Source organism: Zosterops lateralis (assembly GCF_965231275.1).
Source record: "Zosterops lateralis genome assembly, chromosome: 26".
In the NCBI taxonomy this organism is placed as follows: Eukaryota; Metazoa; Chordata; class Aves; order Passeriformes; family Zosteropidae; genus Zosterops; species Zosterops lateralis.
In genome coordinates, this window is record NC_139786.1 from 5,063,504 (window position 1) to 5,084,480 (window position 20,977).

Below are 20,977 nucleotides of genomic sequence, written 5' to 3' on the forward strand. Positions count from 1 at the left end.
CCCTTCTAATAGATTTAGAAGCGCGGGAACAGAAATAGCACCAAGTACGTCAAGGAAAGTAGGAAACATCTTTACAAGGTTAAAAATAAGCAAAGAGCAAAGCATTTATTTAGGACAGGCAGGAGGAGGGTGGCTAATTGCTGAGGGAAGAGCCAATTTCCATTGACACGGAGGTGTCGTCAATGAAAACAAGATAACTGAGTCATGCTTAGGTAACAGCAGCAGAAATATCTCTGCAATCAAGCACAGCCCTGGGTCACAGGTCACCCCTGTGTGTCTTGGGGGTCACGTCCACCCTGTCCTCTACAAAGGGTTCTTGCAGATGCTCAGTCCAAATGGGCTCTTTCCCTGGTCCTGGTGCCCTGCGTGGGGCCTGCACATTTCTGGGGGGAAAACCCACTTGGAGATTGGCTGAGAGCAATTCCCAGAGCAGGAGGAGGCTCAGGGAGCTGTGGGGTCCCTGCAGAGGGACCCAGAGCTGCTGAGCTGCTGCTCCAAAGGACAGTGTCAGGTTCTGCCATCACTGCTATGTCCTCTCGGATCAGACTGTGTTGAACAATCTGGTTTTCAAGGCTGCTTTGCCATGGCTGTGGCTGGTAACAGCTTTACCAGGGGCGTGTGGTGCCGGCATTTATCAGCGTTGTAATCCAGAATAAAGAGACGATCAAATCCTTTGTATCATTCGTATTTTCTCAGCTTTTGCTTAAAGTCACTTCCATATTTCCAGAGCATCATTTGAATTTAAATTCATTTCCCTTTAAGAAATTTAAATTCATTTCCACCTCAGATTTTTGGCTAAGGATGTGCAAACCCCTGGCTCCTCAGCACTGACACTGCCCTGAGTGCCCTTGCACCTTCCCAGGCTCTCCTGGAGGGGATGCTGAGCAGTGGGGACAATTGCCACCCATTTTTCTTGCTCTTTTTCTCCACAGATGGATAAACCACCAGAAACCCCGGGCAAAGACGACACCAGAACTGAGGGAATGGAGGAGACCAAGGCAACACCAGAGCTCACCAACCCGCCCCCAGGCTGGAGGAACCAGCCGCCCCCGGCTGCTGCCCTGAGCTCTCGCTTTGTGCCGGTGATCGCCCACCCCGCGGGCCGCCCCCTGGGCTCGCTGGAGTTCGTGTTCTACCGGCGCGAGTGGCCCAACTCGCTGGCCCCGTTCTGCACGGCGCAGAAGGCGGTTTGCGGCTGCCGCTTCCAGGAGAGCGCCCGGCACGGGCGGCACCGCCTGGACCTGCAGAGCAGCGAGCCCGGCAAGTGGAGACCCTTCTGCCGCCGCAAGCCATAGACAGCACAGCACGGGCAATAAAGCCCCGAGACAGCGCCCGGGTGGCTTTAAATAGTATTGCTTTCCAAGGTTTGAATCTTTGCAGTGAAGATTCTCACGCAGCTTAATGTAAACTATGTGTGTTTTTAAAACTTAGCTGTTTGTTTACATATTTCTTCTCTGGGAGAAGAAATGTGATTGATAGTAGTGTTCACCAGTGAGGCCAGAGAGGTAGGGACCTGTGTATAGCTAATCCTTTGCCTTCTGACCAAAGTTTATATAAAATAAATTCAGAAAATAAAGATAGAGCTTTCCCTGCCTAACCTTGTGCTGCCTGCCTCGTTCCTGGTGTGTCCTGAACAGCGACAGCTGTGAGACATTAATTTTGAAGAATTAAGGACTTTAGTTAAACAAGATATTGCTGAGGTAAGATAGATAAGCTTCCTTTTGTTAACAGAAGCTGGATTTAAGGAACTGATGAATCATGAGGCCTGTCAAAAAAAGTCAGAGTGAAGAAGACCCATCTTACTTCATCATTTTGAGACCCCACCCCATAAAAAGGACCACCGACCCATTTCAAAAACAAAGTACTCATGCTTAATGGCTATTTGGCTAATTACCATACAAAGGGGGAATGGGCTGTACCAGATTTATGAATATGCATTTGTGTTTTGGGTATTCCATACTCCTGTACATAAAAAGACCCTGTGATCATCTGTGGATTGCAGTGTGTATTTGGGAGTGGCACACTGCCCAGTGTCATAATAAACATACACTTTCTAACTTTAAACTGTTAGCGAGTCTTTGTCTGTCATAGTTGGATATTGGTATTAGATCAATATCCGTATTTTTAATAATTCAGCTGCAGTGTCCCATCAGAGTGTGAGACACGGCCAGCAGTGAGTGCTGGGCTCAGGGAGGGGTGGGGAGGCTCTGCCACTGCTCCCCAGGAAAATATGCAGAGTGGATTTTGCTGTAAAAAGCCTGTCCAACTTGTCCTGTCAGGTGCTGCCAGCTGCCCTGGGTGTCACAGCACAGGGCACCCAGTGAGTGCCCACCCAGCCCAGCTCACTGGGCCGGAGCTCAGGGCAGCACTGAGGGCTCACCTTGCACAACAGGGGCCTGCCAGGGAGCACAGAATTAGCACATCCAATTAGTGTTCCTCAGCTTAATTCCTTTTCCGTAAGTGTTTTATGATTGTGTAATGCTGCTTTTTTTAGCAGAGTTTTTTCCTAATTTACTGTGGTGCAGAGGCAATACTGGGCTCTGTTAGTTGTTAGATAACTGCAGTTGTTAGATATAAACTGTGTGTTATGGATAAACTCTCTGTGGGACAGACCCTGGAGTCACATCCATTCACTTCTAGCCGAGGATCTGGCCCATGATGCTTTCTGAGGGCATTTTATTCCTGAGTACTTCTCAGAATGCTGTGTGTCCAAGTCAAAACAACATTGGATTTGGTTGTATTTACATGGGGAATTTTTCATGGTAATCCATCATAAGTGGAAATCGAAGCTGCATTTAACTCCACTGGTGTGAGATGAGTTTGTAATGCAGCAGCCAGGACAGCCTGCCGGGGTGGGCAGAGTGTGGGACAATATTGAGGAAAAACCACTCAATTAGCAGGACCAAAACAGGACACAGAACCCCTGGAGCTGGGGGAGAGGGCCCTTCCCCTTCCTCCTGTCTGCAATTAAAGCACTTAAACCCTTACCATTCAAAGCAATTATGTTTCTATATTTGTCTCCTCACACCAAATTTACCCTCCTGGTGCGTCTCTTCCAGAAGCTGAAGAGGCACTTCCCCCTCCCTGAATTCCAGGCTCTAGAGCCCCTCTGGAATCCTCTGGCAGAGTGAGGTGAAGGGACAGCAAAAAGCAATAACAGCACAGGGAATTCAGAGTGGTTTTCTCTCATTCTTCTCACTCTGGTTCTGGTGCAAACGTTGTTGCTCATGTGACACCAGCCCCCCCCCAAAAAAAAAAAAAAAAGGTAAGTGAAGTGGATTAAGAGATTAGCTCATCACAGAGAAAATTCCACCCTCCTAATCTCCTACTGGGCTTGTAATCTGCAAGACTTCCCCATTTTACCCCTTTTCTATTTTAACCCCGAACTCTTAATGCCTGGCAGGAGGCAACCACCACTCATTGGCTGGGGAGGGATTTGCTGGGTACTTAAATGTCACCGTCCTGTCCAAAGAGGGTTTTGTGCTTTTGGATTCTCCCGGGAAGACGAGTCTCCCGTGTCCATCACCACTGGAATCTGTACAGCACCAGGCACTGCGGCTTTTCCTGATGCCCTGACCCCTGCAGTGCTGGGCACCTCTGGACTCTGAAGGCAAGAAGCAGAATTGTGAGATTTTTTTTTTTTCCCCCTAAATTTCACAAACTCTCCGTTTTTGGCTGCAAAGGGACCAACACTTGGCGTGGAGATGGGGAACATGGATGGGAAAACCGTGGAGGAGCTGAGCACCACTGAGTGCCACCAGTGGTATAAGAAGTTCATGACAGAGTGTCCTTCTGGCCAGCTCACCCTCTACGAGTTCAAACAGTTTTTTGGCTTGAAGAACCTGAGTCCGGCAGCGAACAAATACGTTGAGCAAATGTTTGAGACGTTTGACTTTAATAAGGTAAATATTGTCCTTCCCACTCGGCCGTGCTCTGATCCCGTGTGCTGGGGCTGGGTGGGTGTGAGAGAGAAACTGCTCTGAGTATGCACAGCCCGATTGACTGCGGCCTCATAAATTGTAGAATCAGTTCTGGAACGTGAAAAATGCCAGCATAAACTCTTCACCCACTGCCTGCTCTGCGAGGAGGCAGAGAATTCTCCCAGAACTGATATTTTCCTTTTCAAACAGTGGGGTTTTATCTGGCAGTCTTTGATCCCTTTAAAATGAAGTGCCCTTTAATGGTTAGACACTGGATGTTGTGACAGTCGCTGTGAGGACAAGGGCTGCATTCATGAGTCCCCAGCACGGGCCGGGGCTGTTGGCATTGCTTGGAACTGTCAATGGATTGCACTGGCATTGATTTTATTCCATGGGGTAAGGAGCTCGGGCTCCCTGTGGAGAGGCTTTGAGCCCAGGCTGTGCCTGTGCTGGACCCCAGGGCGGGGCAGTCCTGGAGCAGAGATTTGGGAATGCAGTCCCAGAACAGATATTTGGGATTGCAGTCCTGGAACAGGGATTTGGGAATGCAGTCCTGGAGCAGGGATTTGGGAATGCTGCTCTCCCAGCTCAGGAGCTGTGCCAGGGAAGCAGATGGATGCTGTGTTTCCAACAGGAAGCTGCATCCTCCTCTACTTGCAAATGACCTGAAATTGCACCTCCTTCGAGATGAGGAGTTTATTTTATGGCAACCCAAAGGGCTTAGTGGCACTAATCCCATTGACAAAAATGCAAATCAGGCCCTAAATCCTTCAGGTCTTGGGTTTGTGCCTTGGCCTTTCCCTTGCTCACTGCCCCGTGTTTGAATGTGTGCCTGAAAAGGGAATTGATGCACAGGAAATCCTGCTGGGAATGGGGTTTAGGAGCTATTTGTACCTAATCTGGCTCCTGCAGCAGCGGGATAAAGCAGATCATCTCCTCTGGAACCGGCCCTGGGGCGGTGCCTTCGTTCATTGACAAAACCCTGGCGTATGCTCTGCCCCTGGTTTGTGGAGGGAATCATGGAATCCCTGAGGTTGGGAAGGGCCCCTGAGATCACTGAGCCCTGCTGCTAACCCAGCTGGTGTCCCCAGAGCCACATCCACTTCAGGGCAGTGCCCCAAACCTCAGCAAGAACCATTTCCCTTCAAACCACCATGGGAACGCGCTGTGATGGACAGGAGGCATTTCAACAACCTTCTGGAAGCTGTGAGCACCACGGGCAGGGTCTGGGGGCAGTTTGGTGGCTGTGAGCTGATGCCAGCAGCTTTGCAGTGGTGCCACCACCCTGGCTCCAGCTGGACTCTTGAACACCGTGGTGTGAGCTGGGGTGGGCAAACACTCGGGAGGAAAGTCAAAGATAAAAGTGTTTGTGCTCCAGATGTGGAGCAGGTACAGGAATGGCACAGGGACAGAGAAATGCCTTCCCAGCCTGAGATGTCAGCAGCGTGCTGGGGAGACTCCTGAATTTACTCCTCTCCTGGAAATGAGACCCCCTGGCAGGAGAAAGGAGCTGTAGGTGTGTGCAGGCAGGATGGGGTTGGGTAATTTATCAGGGTTCATCTGCATAAACCTCTCTGGCCTCTGAGTTCCCGCTGCTTTGGGCTGGTAATTAATGCCTGGTGTGTTAATTCCCTGAGCACAGGCCAGCTCTCAGTCCCCAAGCCAGATCCACCCACCCAGTCCGTGTCTTCCCAACATGTAACGGTCCAAGGCGGGACTTGATGATCTTGGAGGCCTATCCCAGGTGAAATGATTTTATAATTCTATGATTCTACAGCATTTTTGCACAGATTCAGATGGAACCTTGGTTTTCACCACTGCCCTCCATGAGCCCCTGGTCTCAGGTGGAGGGACCAGGCCAAGAAAATCCTTTCCTGCCTGACTCTCTGCTTTTAATCTCACCTTAGCTTCTAACCTTCTGCTTTTAGGATGGCTACATAGATTTTATGGAGTATGTGGCAGCTCTGAGCCTGGTGCTGAAGGGGAAGGTGGATCAGAAGCTGAGGTGGTATTTCAAGCTCTACGATGTGGACGGGAACGGCTGCATCGACCGGGCTGAGCTGCTGAACATCATCAAAGTGAGTGGGCTCAGCTCTTCCCTTCCTGCCACAGATGGGTACTGGGTGCAGGGACACAGAGAGGCTGGCACAGGAACTCCAGCCCAGTGAATTCCATGGTCGATTAGCAGGCGCTGCCCAAACCTGCTGCTGCCCAAACCCGCTGCTGTCCTCTGCCAGTGCTCCCAGCTGGTGCCTCCCACACCCCTGGGACACACAGCAGCCCCTGGTCCTCCCCTGGCAGCTTGCTTAACCCTGGTCACTGAAACTGGGGCTAAGATAAGGATTTGAATTTAATCTAAGGGTTTTCAGAGGTGAATGGCTTCTGGCTTATCCCAGGATGCCCATTAAATCTTGTAAAGCATTGATGGCCTTTTTAGGTGATTTTAATCTCCAGCTTTTTAGACAGGACTTACTCCTTTCCACGCCTAACTGCCTGAAAACAAGTTTTAGCCCCAGAAAGAGTTTGGCCTTTCATGTCTGGTCATTTGGCCGCTTGTTCTGATGGACACACAGACCTGCAGAGCACCCAGTAAGTGCCTGTGCCCCTTGTTCCCTCCAGGCCATCCGATCCATCAACCGCTGCCAGGAGAAGATGACGGCGGAGGAGTTCACAGACATGGTGTTCAACAAGATCGATATCAACGGAGATGGTGAGGCCCCTCCTCGGGCAGGGCCCTGCTCCTGCCTTCCCCTTTCCTGCACTCCAGGCTGCCAGAGCACTCCCTGCTGCTGGATGTCCCAAAACCCCAGGACAGGAGAGCTGGCAGGGGGTGACTCCGTGTGAAGGTGGAGCTGCCCATCCCCTCTGGGCTGCCCGAGGGGACCCTGCCCACAGCCCCTCTTGGGTGGGAACTGAGCTGGGCTTTGGGGCACAACAGCCAGTGCTGAGACCTCCATTTCAGGGGCTGTGCCTGAAATCCTGGGGGCCTCGGGCAGGGAGGAGTGAGACTGTGGGGTTTAATAGAGTGAAGCTGTGGGGTTTAACTGAGCTGTGGGGTTTAACAGAGTGAAGCTGTGGGGTTTAACTGAGCTGTGGGGTTTAACAGAGTGAAGCTGTGGGGTTTAACTGAGCTGTGGGGTTTAACTGAGCTATGGGGTTTAACAGAACTGTGGGGTTTAACAGGGCGAGGCTGTGAGGTTTAACAGAGCAAGGCTGTGGGGTTTAACAAAGCAAGGTTGTGGGGTTTAACAGAGCTGTGGGGTTTAACAAAGCAAGGTTGTGGGGTTTAACAGAGCTGTGGGGTTCAACAGAGCTTTGTGAACACTCTCTGCAGGCGAGCTGTCCCTGGAGGAGTTCATGGAGGGCGTGCAGAAGGACGAGATGCTGCTGGACATCCTCACCCGCAGCCTGGACCTGACACACATCGTGAGGCTGATCCAGAACGATGGCAAGAACCCGCACGAGGGGGAGCAGGATGCCCAGGCTGCCCAATAGCTCCTGAAACGCCTCCCCTCGGCCTCCCCCAGCACTGTCACCTCAATGGGGCTGTGGGGCTGCAGCTCCCACTGACAGACTGTCCTGGGACTGTTCCTGGGCAGCGGGAGGAGAGGCCTCTGCAGGGACAGGCTGCACAGCTGGGCTGTCCCACATGGACCCGGGGTGGCCTCGGGGCCTCTGGACGCTGCTGCTGAGCTCAGAGAGGGGACAGCAGTGCTCCCCGGGCAGGGGAACAGCACGAGGCTGTGCAGCTCAAGAACACACCCAGAACACCCCAAAATTCCCACCGAGGCTGTGGCCAACATCCCCTCAGCGGGGTCCAACCAGGGGCTGCCCAGGACCTGGCCCCGGTGAGAGGGGTCCTGGAAAAGCAGATCCAAACCTTCTCCTTCCATTTGTATTTCCAGAGCAAGAGGTCACCAGTTCTGGTCACTCCATCCTTCATTTGTTACTATTTGGTCAGCAGTGATTAGTGATAATGTGAGTTAAAACACACGTTTTTATGAGCTAGAAGAAGGGGAGGGGTGAATGCAGTGGCTTTTCTTTGTTTAAAAGCATTAAAAACATTGAATGGTGCCTTTTTTAAACAACCCCCTGGACTGTGAGGAAATGTTTCTCCCTGAAGCACCTGGAAGGAAGGAAGTGCTTCCAGATAAGCAGAACCAGCAATGCAGTAACCTGAGAGGGAGAAGCTTTGTAGGACTATTCCTGCATGTTTTACCATCTGGAAAACGAGCACCAGGAGGTCTTGACCCCCACGACTGTGCGGGTTTTGGAGGGGGGAGCTGCTACAGAAGGGAGAGACAGCTCAGAGGACTCCTGACAGCCCCATCACCTCCAGTGGGATCAGGGCAGTGCCCCGGGGGTTTCAGCCCCAGGTTCCCTTTTCAGGGCAGGGCTGCCGGCCCCCAACGCACAAGGGCGGCTGCGGGAGCAGCCCCACCCCAAAGAGCCCGAGCTGAGCGGGGCTGAGCCTGGGCCGCTCCTGCAGGGAGGTTCCTCACTCTGCAGGGAGGTTCCTCACCCACGGGAGCAGCCCCAGGCGTGGTGAGGCAACACAGGACACCAGGGAGGATTTCTTGCCCAGCTGAGAGTTTTGTTATTTGGCACTGGGTGTTTTCAGTTCTGACCATTTTTTGCTGTGCATCTTTTTTGTTTGACAGAGTTTTACCTGGAAGCTTTTGTACTTCCACTCCTATGGTGAACTAATAAAGATGTTTTACAATATTATTTCAAGTCATGCTTCTTCTCTCTTCCAATCAATCCTGTTTCCAGCGGGGCAGATTTAGTGGCTCACTCACACAAGTACAGAAACAGCTGCTCTGGGGTTGTTGTCAGGCTCACAAACCACAGCCCTGGACAGGAGCCCTGGATGGGCCAACCTTGTCCACTCACAGCATTGCAAGAGGGAGCAGCTGCAACCCCTCATTAGAGGTGGGCTGAGCTGTTTACTCCCAGTATAACTCTCCTTCTTGCAGCAAAACCAACACCCCCGCACACGACCAGCACAAAACTCAGAGTCCTTTGGCTCTGCACCAGCCCGAGGAGGGAGCTGAGCTCAGCGTGGGCTCCCTGGGCACAGACGCCGGCAGCCCTGCCCGAGCTCCCCTCAGCCTCTGCTCTGCACCCACGGAGCAGCGAGAAGCAGCTTTGACCAGCCAGATTCCTGTTTATAAAGGCAAAGTTATTCCAAAAGGACTGTCCCCATCCCTGTCCCCATCCCAGTCCCGTCTCTGTTCCCATCCCGGTTTTGGGGACCCCTCTGTCCCCATCCCAGTCCCATCTCTGTTCCCATCCCACTCCCATCCCTGTTTCCATCCCGGTTTTTGGGACCCCCCCGGTGTCCGCGCGCTCCCGCCGTGTCCGCCCGTCCCGCAGCGCCCTCTGCCGGCCGCACGGGGAGCAGCGGGAACGCGCCGGGACCGGCCCCGGGACCCCAAACCCGAGAGAACCCCCAAAACAGCCCCGGGACCCCAAACCCGAGGGAATCCCCCCAGATACGCAAGGGTTTCCCAAGGCCCCTTTTCCCGGGTTTCGGCTGCTCTGCCGCAGCTCCCGCAGCGCTCCTCAGACCCCAGAACATCCTTTAGCTCAGGATCTTCAAGGGTGAAGCACTCGAGACACTTTCTAAACTTCTGAGGTGCACTTAACCTTGAAAGAAAGAAAGAAGAAGAAAGGGAAGGAGAAAGGAAAGGAAAGGAAAGGAAAGGAAAGGAAAGGAAAGGAAAGGAAAGGAAAGGAAAGGAAAGGAAAGGAAAGGAAAGGAAAGGAAAGGAAAGGAAAGGAAAGGAAAGGAAAGGAAAGGACGAAGGAAAGAAAGGAAGGAAAGAGACGAAAAGAGAGGAAAAGAAGGAAAAGGAAGAGAAAGGAAAATAATTTTGCCGTGGCACAGCTGAGCACAGGAGCTGTATGAAAACCACCAGAGGCAGTCCCTGCAGTGACCAGCGCGGGGCTGAGGAGGTCACTGTGCCTTTCCACAGGACACTTTGGAAGGGAACCTGCCCACAGGAGCTTCGGGAATGACCTGGACACAAACTCTGCCCCGGGCAGCCCCGGGGGAGCCGCCCCTGCCCCAAGCTGAGCGCAGGGCTGGGAGCAGGGCTGAGAGCAGGGCTGAGCGCAGGGCTGAGCACAGGGCTGAGAGCAGGGCTGAGAGCAGGGCTGAGCACAGGGCTGGGAGCAGGGCTGAGAGCAGGGCTGAGAGCAGGGCTGAGAGCAGGGCTGAGCACAGGGCTGAGCACAGGGCTGAGCGCAGGGCTGAGCGCAGGGCTGAGCACAGGGCTGAGCACAGGGCTGAGCGCAGGGCTGAGCACAGGGCTGAGCGCAGGGCTGAGCGCAGGGCTGAGCGCAGGGCTGAGCACAGGGCTGGGAGCAGGGCTGAGCACAGGGCTGAGAGCAGGGCTGAGCACAGGGCTGAGCGCAGGGCTGGCTGCAGGGATCCCCTCTCCTCCTCCCCTGCCCTTCCTGCTGCTCAGCGCCTTCTGCAGGGATGCAGCTCCCGGAGTGTTTGAGGCTGTGATGCCTCCTGTTCCCTCCTCCCCTCAACAACAGCCTCAGCTCCATCTTCCCAGGCTGGTTATCCCCCGTTGGGTCCCGCCCAGGCGCAGGGGCCTCCAGCACGGAGCAGATGGTCGCCCAGAAAAGCACGGGGCCTTTGCCTTCTCCGAGCCATCCTGTTTCCCAGTTTAGAGCAGAAAGAAATCCGATCAGTCAAATCCAATTCGAGCTGGGCCCTAAGTCTGGAAAACGGATTATGCAAAATACCTGACATCAAGAGCCTTGCTGTGAATGTTGAAGGGAGTTTGGGAGGAGATCAGGGTGTTTATAGCCAGGGCTTTAAAATATCCCCCGGGCCAAAGCACCTTGCGATTTCTTGACCAAAGATTACACAATTGATAAGAGGAGCGATTTTCCATTGGGTTGTGCCAGCTCTGACACAAACACATCCCCTGCTCCTCCACCCCCCATCTGCCCGTCCTGGGCCCTCGGGGTCCTGCTCCAGTCCTGGCAGGTCACAGCGGGGCCATCCATTGCAGCACTCAGCTCGCTTGATTTTAAGCATCTATTTTTTTTATTTATTTTTTTTTTTTTTTTTTTTTTTTTTTTTTTTAGTTAGACTCCCATGGTTTTTGCTGTCATCACACGGAAGTTAAACAGAAGAGGCTCCTTCCCTACTCTGCCTCTGCAACAGCATCGTCACCTCTGCCTTATCTCTGTCTTACCCAACTCCTCCCCTAAATTCAATATATCAGACTCACAGCTACAGTTTCAGTCAGATACTCAGGTGCTTACACAGCTCTTCACCTAATTAACTGATAAATACGAGGAAAGAAAGGGTTTTAATAAATATTTCTTTATTCAATTGGCGTTTTACAAAACTTCCACCGACATCTGTACAAGTGCTCACCAGGGGAGGGGCTGCTGGCCTGGGGGGCCCCAAACAGCCCCTGCAGGGCCTGGGCTGACCAGGCGAGCAGAACTGGAGAATTTGAAGCATTTCAGTGAACCAGCAAAATGCAATTCTACGGACTAAACAGCCTCTCTAAATCCATGCAAGGAGCAGGGTGTGTGTGTTACCTTGGTGGAGATACTGAAATATAAAGGATTCTGAGAGATTTGTATCCTCCAATGCAAATATTTTTTCACAAGCTGGAAAATCAATAAAAGTGAATGTTTTCATCCAGGCTCTCAAGTCAGAAGTCAGATTTTTCTTTCAGATCTGGGGCTGATGAACTATTGACTAGGGAGAGTTTTGAGCAGCTGCCTCAGAGCAGCAGAAAGCACAAGCCTAATCAGCTCTGATAAGTCAGCACACGACAAACTGCTCGGTATTTACAGAGAACTCATAGAAAAGCTATTTCAAAGTGGAAATGTGCACGATCTGAACTCTAGCACCGATTGTGTCTAATCCTGGACACTTCCCTGTGGAATTTAAACACTGGGTAAACTGACAAGACCACAAACCAGCAAACTAATCAGCTAATGACAGTTACTACAGTCCTAATTAAAGGCCACAAAAAAGGGGTTGTAAATCTTTTCATTGGTATGACCTGGCCCACTGATCCCATGGGAAAATGAAAATGGAACAGACAAACTTGTGTTATTTTCCTGGGGAGTTTTTTCCTTGTAAATGAGCCAGTAAATCCAGTAAAGGTGAACCAAAATATTGATTCAACCTAAATTCTTTTCCCACATACACTTATGTAGAAACATGGGTTAGAACAGCAGAGCTCAGCCTGCAACTTGTGTAAATTTTACATCTGTAGTCTGGGGCTAAATTAAGTCCAGTGTAAAACCACTGTACTGGAATTTTTGTCACCTTTTCCACTTTTCAAGGCCAGTTTGGACAGGGCTTAGAGCAACCTGATGTGGTGTCCCTGCCCAGGGCAGGGGGGCTGGAAATCGAGGAGATTTAAGGTTTCTCCCAACCCAAACCATCCATGATTTCTGATTCTGTGGCCCTGCCACTGGAGCAGCACAAATCCTCTCATTGCAGAGACACTGCCAAGCAAAACTCTGCTCTTCCCTCATCTCTGCTCCCACACTAAACTTTCCCCAGTGCAGTGAAAATCCCAGAGCTCCCAGAGCTCATCCACTCTTTGCAGAGCAGGAAAAGCCATTCCAGAGTGATGATTCCATAAGAACCAGGGGCTCAAAGGGAGCGGAGTCACACCTGGGCCGTTCTGTCCTCTGAGAGGGGCTGTGAAGTGTCAGCCTTTGGAGCCAGCACCTCTCAGCCCCTCAGGCCTCTGAGCAGGGAGAAGGAGCAGCCTCTGGTCCCCAGGAGGGAGAGGAAGGAGCTGCTGCTCCTCCTGCCCATCCCTCACCTTGTTTCCCTCAGCTCTGTGTGTTGTCCTGGCCGCTGCTCTGGTCCAATTCTCATTTTTGGTGCTTCTATGTTGATCTGCAGGAATCTGACACGAGCAGCAGCAAAGGCTACAGAACCCACACAGAGACCCCCTGAAGACCCAAGAGCAGCCAGAGAGAGCCCGGTGCTGGTCTGAGGGGCTGCAGCTCTGCAGGAACGAGCCCTCCAGCAGCACTCTGCACTGGAGGCTGCACCACTGGCTGCATCCCTCCCTTCCCAGCCCCAAACCCTGCTCAGGATCTGCTGCAGGAAGCCACAGAAAGTTTGTTCCTTGGGGCGTAACCAAAAAGCAGAGCTGGCAAACACAGTGTTGAGTACACAGCAAGACTTATTCATGGGCCAGAAATAGTCCCTGGGTACCAGCAGTGCTCAGCACGCGGGTTTTACATCGAGAGACTCCTTAAACCACTCAAGTTTTCATCTGGATGCTGAGATGGAATTAAAAAGGAAAGTCACTACCAGGCTAGAGGAAGGGTCACACTCGGGGGTCAGCATCACGATTTCAGCTGTGTCAAACCCGGGCTTGGTCAGAACAAAGCACTCTTTCTCCTCTGCTCTGTGATCCATCCCCCGGGGTTCACGTCCATTTGCAGCATCTTCATCACCCACTTGTCCTTCCTGGCTCCATCAATGAACTCGTCAAGAGACAACTGCCCTGTGGGGGAGAGCGGGGACACCAGATGGGCACTCAGAACCCGAGAGATAAGAGAGGAGGAGGAGGCAGGAGGCAATTCCATCTGTGTGTGATAAGATGCTAATCAGACACGATCTTAGGGAATGTTCCCAGCTCTGCCGGGCAAGGGGCTGTGACCAGCGCGTTCCCACCAGCCCCATCCCTACAGGAGACTCCAGGGGCTCACCCAGGCTCCTCCAGTCATGTCCTGCAAGTCCCAGTCTAACCGGCACCAGTGTCTTTACTGAGCTCTTTGTGCTGGGACTGGGGCCTGCCCTCTGCCTGCTGGGGGCTCTCAGTGGTGGGATCTGAGTGACACCAAAATCCAGCCCCAGCAGTGACTCCTCGGTGTTTTATATTAAAATAACAACGAAAAAGATTTCACCCTGCTCCACCAAGATGCTTTTGACTCTGTGGAACAGACAACCAAATTCAGCGTGTCCATTGTGAGTCAGACAGTAGAGCCAAGTGATCTCTGGGCAGGCACATCGCAGGCAGCCAGCCCAGCTCAGGGGAGCTCTCAGCAGGCAGGAATGCAGCCTGTGCCATCCACCACTCACCATCCCCGTTCTCATCCACCAGCTGGAATATCCTGTCCACCACCTCCTCTGGTGTCAGCAGCGGGGTCCTGTCCTCCACGTCTGACCAGCACACCTTCTTCAGCCTGTAGATAGACTGAAGGGTCATCACAAATTAGGAAAAGGACTGGAGAATGGAAAGCACTGAACTCTGTTATCGTGCCCTCACTATGAAGGTCTTTTTCAAAGCCTGGGAGTTTAACCTTTCTGGAAAGATCTGCCCCTTAACAGCCTCAGATGTGGAGTGGAACCTCTGACCTTACGCCTACACTCGCTGCACGTTAATGACCTCATTTGCTGTGGGGAGCTGCTGCCCTCCTGTTCTCCTTACACACACTCAGGGCTCCTTTGCAGAGAACAGAGCAAGAGTTTCACAGATGGGAAAAATCATAAACCTTGAGTGTGGTTTTTTGCTCACACCCAAAGCCAGGCACATCTGCTCTAACCCAGCCTCTCTCCAGGCTGCACATCAAGCCTGTCTTAGCTCATATTTTGACCCACAGTTTGTGCTCCCCTTTGCCACAGGAAAGGGTCAGACTTTATCTACTCCTCCCGTGGCACCACCTGTCCACTGTTACCTGCACTGCGTAGGCTGAAAGGTTTTGTGTGAAGTCTTCCAAGAGAGAGGATTAGCAGTGGCCTCACCGTTCTGGGCAATTCTGGGCTGACCTCAAAACTCTAATGGGACATGGCCCAGACAGGCTGCCCTGCTGTCACACCTGCTGTCACCAGCTGCTCACCTTGCCAGCCAGGACAGGGGCAGTTCCTGCCACTGCACCTTCCTGAGGTGCTCGGGGGGGACGAGCAGTGGTTTCAGCCTCCTGAGCACTGCTGGGCAGGGGAACAGCCCCTGTGGTGCTGCAGCACAGCCACCAAGATATTTCACTTCAGGGGAGAGCTCAGGTGCTGGAGCCTGGCTGTCTGCTCTGCCCCACAGCATCCTTGGGGTTGGAAAAGCCCTTTAGGATCATCCAACCCAGCACTGCCAAGGCCACCCCTAACCCCTGTCCCCAAGGGGCACATCTACACAATTTTATATCCCTGCAGGGATGGGGATTCCTGTGTCAGGGCTGGACAGTTTCAGTAAAGAAATTTTTTCTAATAATCATCTAAACCTCCCCTGCTGCAGCTCGAGGTGATTTCCCCTCATTTTGTTACTTGGGGGGAGAGCAGCTCCCACCTTGCCAAGCAAAGCCTGGAATCACTGAGGCCTCTGCTCTGCCCCCACACAGCCATGGTCAAACCCAGTGCAGGACAGCAGAAACCCCCACAGGCACCAGCACAAGGGAATCCGGGCACTGATTGGCACCTCTGAGGGCATTGTCACCAGCCACCCAGCCAGGGCACGGCCCCAGGGAGGGCATGGGGGGGAATTCTCCTCCCCAGGCCAGCACAGGGAACCCGGGTGAGGAGAGGTTGAAAGGAAAGGCAGAGCAGAGCTCCAGGATCCCCAGCAGCCAGAGGCTGCATCTCTGGGCAGCAGCATTGCCCTCAGTCACCCAGGAGGCTCCAGACCCTTTCACCAAGATCGGGCATTTTCACTTCATCACATCCACAGCAGCTTTGAAACGTGATTATCACAAACCCCACACGCCTCATCACATTGCCAAAGAGCAGGGATTGCTTAAAAAGGGGATTGGGCAATGCCCACTTACCTCAACGATTTCCAGCAGCTCAGGTTTATCTATGCAGCCATTCCCATCCTTGTCATACACTTTGAACGTCCACCTCAGCTTGTGTTCCAGTTTCCCTCGTAAAACGAGATTCAAGGCAGCCACATATTCCAGAAAATCAATGGTGTTATCCTGTGGCAACAGAGAAACAGCAGCTGGATGACACTTGGCTGGGTAGAAAGTTGATAGAAAAGTGCTTTACAGCTTCCAGAAAACCTGTGTTAAAACTGCCAGAAGGGTAATGCAGGGGACAGGTGTTAGTTTGGCACTCTGAGGGAGGTTTGTAGCAGTTCAAGACCGGCAGCAGCACAGCCACACCCCTGTGCACCCAGCCTGGGCTCCTCCTCACCAGCATCCCTTAAAACCAGATTCCCTGGCTTGATAGGAAAACTCCTATTAATTAGGAATGAGATTTCATCTTTTATGCACAGTTTGCTCTGCTACCTTTTCTCCACAGCTTTCATAATGGAATTTGGGACCTGGACCTTTCATTTTTTTGCAGGAATTTGGGTTTTTGCAACTTGGAATTCTGAGACAAGCTTGACCTGCCAACATCTTCCATGGCCTTTAAACTCCTTTCCCACAAACTGACTTTTGCTGCCACTTCCATGTGATTTTGACCCTATTTTCAAAGGGAGCTTAAGGGAGGTGAGTTGATCAGAGATGAACAACCTGAGTCCCCTTTTCCTGCATTGATACAAGGAACAAACATCCCCACAGCTGGAACATGATCAAGGGCTTCAGGAGAAGAATAATTGAACCATTTGGCTGCTCGGCCAAGGCAGCTGAGCAGCCAAAGCAGGGAATGCAGGAACTGTGACTAAACCAGAAAACCCACTTTCCCCAGGTGTCTCATGACAAATATGGCAAAGGGAATCAAGACCACACTGTCTGAATTGTTCAGCATTCCTCTGCCTTCGGAAAGCAAAGCTGAAATCAATATTTTATTACAAACCACCTGCTCGTGCTAGATACAGACACTTCCTCCAACACAGAACAAGCCTGAGTAGGATTTTCCTGCACTGTAATTTCCCCTCTATCTCAACAGAGAAATATTTTTGCCGTGTGGGAGCCTTGGCTGTTTGAGGGTCTCAAAGTGTGGCTGCCTAAGTTTCAACTTTTTAATCCCCCCTTAGTCCCTTCAGGGGACATTCTGACCTTACTTTAGGCAGAGACTTGAGGGGATAAATCCAGGCCAGCCTGCGCTCCTTGTCCTGCCCTCGCTCCACCTCAGGGAAGGGTGGGCACAACCCAAACACGTCCCCACTGCAGGAGACAGATTGGGAAATTGTGACACAAATAACTGTAAAACCCCCTCAGCACTTACCCCGTTCTTGTCAAAAGCCCTGAACATGTTCTCCACATACTCTGCTGCTTCCCGGTTGTCCTGGACCCCGAAGAACCGCTTGAACTCGTGCATGAAGAGGGTCCCGCTGGGACATTCCACCACAAATTTCTTATACCATTCCTGCAGCTCTGCAACGTCGATCTCTCCTTGCTCCCCTTCAGCATTGGTGAACTGCTGTCCCATTCTCCTCCAGAAATCAGGATTAAAAGCAGAAGGGAAAGAAGAAAAGCCCTGCCAAAGTCCTTGGTTCTTTTTCTTCTCGCTGTCTCGTGCCTTTCTCTGATGTTAACGCTGTGTCTTGCTATTGTCACCTTCCCTTTTCTGTGCTTTATTTTCTTGTTCCTCCTCCCCTGCCCAGCTCCTGGCAGCTCCGTGCACTCCCTGGGAGATCTGAGAGTGGCTCCTCTGCCCCAGAGCATTGAGCCCTGGGCAGGGATAAAAATAACTAAAGATCATTAGGAGATTCCCACCCATGAGCCCCAGAGACCTTCAGATGTTCTGAGCTGTGCCCTATTTAGGAGCAAACTCCAGGCCTCAGGGTCTTTCTACACATTAATACCTCCCTGTCAAAGGATTTGGGAGCAGAGGTTCCCTTTACACACAACACACAGCCCCATCCTCTGTCCTGTAGAGTTTTCTAGGGAAAAAAAGGGGATTATAGGGAAGGAACATTAATCATTGCAAAGCTGGCTTGTATTACCTGCCTATGGGGGCTGCTCAGGGCTTCAGTGAAATGGGGCACAGGAAAAGCAACAACTACAGAGACAGAATCCTGAGAAAACAGGAATCCTGAGAAAACACTGCCATTAAAAAACCTGCTGATGGATTAAATTAATTGAATGCCTACTGTGGGCTGTGAGGCAATTAGTGAAGACACCTAGATACACATATTCCTCTTATTGTCACATCCCCATCTTAAAGCTTTAAGCTAAAAAGAACAGGAATTGTTATTTATGTATTTTTAGAGCACATTTTCCTTATTCCCTTCCCCTCTTTGTGTCCATGGAAATTCTCCCTTGAACCTCATTTATTGCTTTGATTTGGGTTTTTTTTGTGCTCAGCACCACTCAGAGCTATGGCTCAGCCCCTGCTCTCAGCACACACGGAACACTTTCCTTCTCCTGAGGAACCACCAGGATTGTGTTTTCTTCACACCAAACCCGCTGTTCTGAACCCAGCCATTATCTGTGTCACTGGAAAGAATGACCTGAGCTATAAATGGGCCCAAGCCAGCCCAATATCTTCATTAAGAGGATTGGAGCAGCGTTAATAGGAAACCATAGATTCTCTTACCCTAATGCCAAGGCCCAGATGGATTTAAGCTGCTCACTTTTTTGGGGACATTTTTTGGTGTTGGTTAGGTAAGAAGAGCCTCTCTCGTGGAAGAATACTGGCTAAGAACCAGGCAGAAATTTGAATTTGATATTGCAGAACAGTAGAGCAATTCATGCTGCACTGTAAGAGTGAGATTTGGTCTGAATCCCCTCACAGCTGCAAGTAACTCAGCAGTGGTACTGTGTATATTTATATATATATTTATATATATATATTTATATATATATATAGATATTTATATATTTATACTTACATTTATATTTATACACATAGAGATTTGCAGGAGTATAATTCAACCTTACACTTTTACATGTAAGGATACCCAGGCAAGGTTTGGTTTCATTTAAAAGAAGAGCAAAGAGAGGAAAGAGACAACACAGCAGGAGCCTGGAGATGGATGGGAAGGGCCAGAGAAGTTGCCAGAAAATTTAAGACTGTTCTATTTCAGTTCAAGCATTTTAATTTAATGATGTTCTTGTCTATCCTCGTGCCCAGAAGAATGTAACACAATAATGAACCCAACCCTTGCTTTTAGGAGTGCTTCAGCTGAGCTTCAGCCCCTGACTCGGAGATGCCTTGTCCACAGCAGAGCAGCTCCAGGGCTGCCCACCAGAAAAATAACAGTAAATCCATCCCTCCCTCTTCTCTTCTTCACTAGAGAAAGAAGACTTTGGTAGCCACAATCATGTTTATAAATTATTTTATATAATTTTTGGAATTATCTTGGCTGGTGAGGCCAGGAGTTCTCCCTGGCCCAGGCCACAGAGGTGCTGGCAGGACAGGGTGGGAAGAATTATTCCCTTTTTCCTGCAGCACATTTGGGGAGTTTGGGATGTGCTGGGGTGAAGCCTCTCCACCATTTTGTGCTGCTCTCCTGCACGGAGCTGCCTGCTGGAATGTGAGTGCTGAGAGCACACAGCAAGACTCCACATGCCCAGGACATTGTCTTGACTCATTGCATAATTTTGTTTTGCCTTATGGGAACTTGGTGATCTGTTCCCAGGAGAGAAAATGGTTCCTTTTTGTTTTGATGACTGCAATCTTCTCCAGCTGGGAACAAAGGGCTGCAGGAGACCTGGAGTACAAAGCCCAGCTGCTGCTGTGGCAGGTATCATGACATGCAATCGTGTTGATAAAACAGTGATATTAATTTGGCACTGAAATAAAGTAAATCCCATAGCTCCTGGTATGAAAATTCGTCTGCACATCCTCTGTGTGCTCTGCAGACTGCACTGAAAGAGCTGCTGTCTCTCAGCCAGCAGGATGTCACTTCACAAGGGACAGTTTATTAGCAAAACAATCTCTTCATTTGATTAAAAAAAAATGCAGAGAGAAGCAAATATAGGCAGAGAGAAGTAAATATAAAAAAGAATAATTTCTAGAAAACACTGCAGTGTAGAGACTGGTGCTGTCTGTCTGCCTGAAGGAGCAGGATCCATGTGTCAGAGTGAACACTTTGGATGATCAGTTTCAGACAGGTAACACCTGGTTGCACATCCTGCCTAATGAGTTATCCCTGGGTGATCACCTCTGCAGCTCCAAAGCCGAGTTTCCCAGCCAAGAGCATGGAAAAATTCAGTTTATTTCCCATCAGCTGCCTAGCCCAACGTGCTGCCACACGCTCCAGCACAGGCTGGTAGAAACTCGAGGGAAAAAAAAGAACCAAAACCAAACCACCAAACCCTGCAGAGGGCTGGGAAGACTCATTTGTTTGGCATCTGTGTCAATGCTGAGGAGGCAGCAGAGGCTGTGGCAGAGGCACCAGGTGCTGGCAGGCACACAGGGACACTGCAGGCAGGACTGGACCCTCCTCCCAGGCTGGAGCAGTCCTCACCCAGCTGCTTTGCCACATTGCTCCATTTTTTCAATCCCCCGGCCCTGAGCTGCCCCAGGAACCCTCCTGTGGGTTGGGCATCTCGAGTGTCCTTCCAGTGGTTCGGGAAGGGTAAATCCCTGCCCAGGCAGCTCCCAGCAGTGCACAGACAGCCAAGGCAGCAGAGTGTGGGCAGCAGCACCGCTGGTGTCTCCTTCCTCAGCTCCCCAGCATCCCAGCATGGACAAAGCCAACCCAAAGCATCCTCACACTCCCCTGCGGTGGGAGGGAGATGTGGACAGCAGGAATGCAGCGAGGATGAACGGAGGCTTTTGTGCTGACCCATCTGAGGAGAGATCAAAGATCCTCCAGAGCTTGGTCTGGAGTTCAGCCCAATATCTCCTTGTGTCTCTTGCCAGTTGCTCCCAAAATTGTCCTACCACTGCCTGCTTTTCTACAGCAGGAATAACAGGGGTGTTTTGTGCCAGGAGCAGCTGTCCCTTGATCCACACGCCAGGAATGGTCAGGTACCGCTACGGAAACCCATCTCACCCAACACAGAGAGCACTGACCTCGGAGGGTCATATCTTGTCCTCTGCTCACTGCCAGAAAGATTTTCTTATGTGCTAACAACCTCCTGCACATTTCCTCTGAGTGAAATTCCATGCTGAATGAAGCCTGAAATATTTACCTTGCACTCGGCATCCAGCAAGGCAAACTTCCCCTGAAAAATGGTGAATTGTTTTGTCTCTGTGTGAAGATCTCCAAGAT

At 51.2% G+C, this 20,977-nt stretch overlaps 2 protein-coding genes across 2 annotated transcripts; one reads left to right on the plus strand and one right to left on the minus strand.

Moving 5' to 3' along the window:
* Window positions 1-3,704: 3,704 nt before the first annotated feature.
* Window positions 3,705-7,415, plus strand: GUCA1A (guanylate cyclase activator 1A; the record flags this gene model as incomplete). Its single annotated transcript, XM_083878583.1, has 4 exons — window positions 3,705-3,902; window positions 5,849-5,998; window positions 6,540-6,630; window positions 7,255-7,415. 4 exons carry the CDS (start codon window positions 3,705-3,707, stop codon window positions 7,413-7,415), a joined length of 600 nt encoding a protein of 199 aa, XP_083734709.1.
* A 5,898-nt stretch (window positions 7,416-13,313) lies between these two features.
* GUCA1B (guanylate cyclase activator 1B) lies at window positions 13,314-17,241 on the minus strand (the record flags this gene model as incomplete). The annotated part of the gene is made up of 4 exons (XM_083878503.1): window positions 13,314-13,441; window positions 14,020-14,134; window positions 15,693-15,842; window positions 17,038-17,241. The coding sequence occupies 4 exons, from the start codon at window positions 17,239-17,241 to the stop codon at window positions 13,314-13,316; spliced, it is 597 nt and encodes a 198-aa protein (XP_083734629.1).
* Window positions 17,242-20,977: the final 3,736 nt, after the last annotated feature.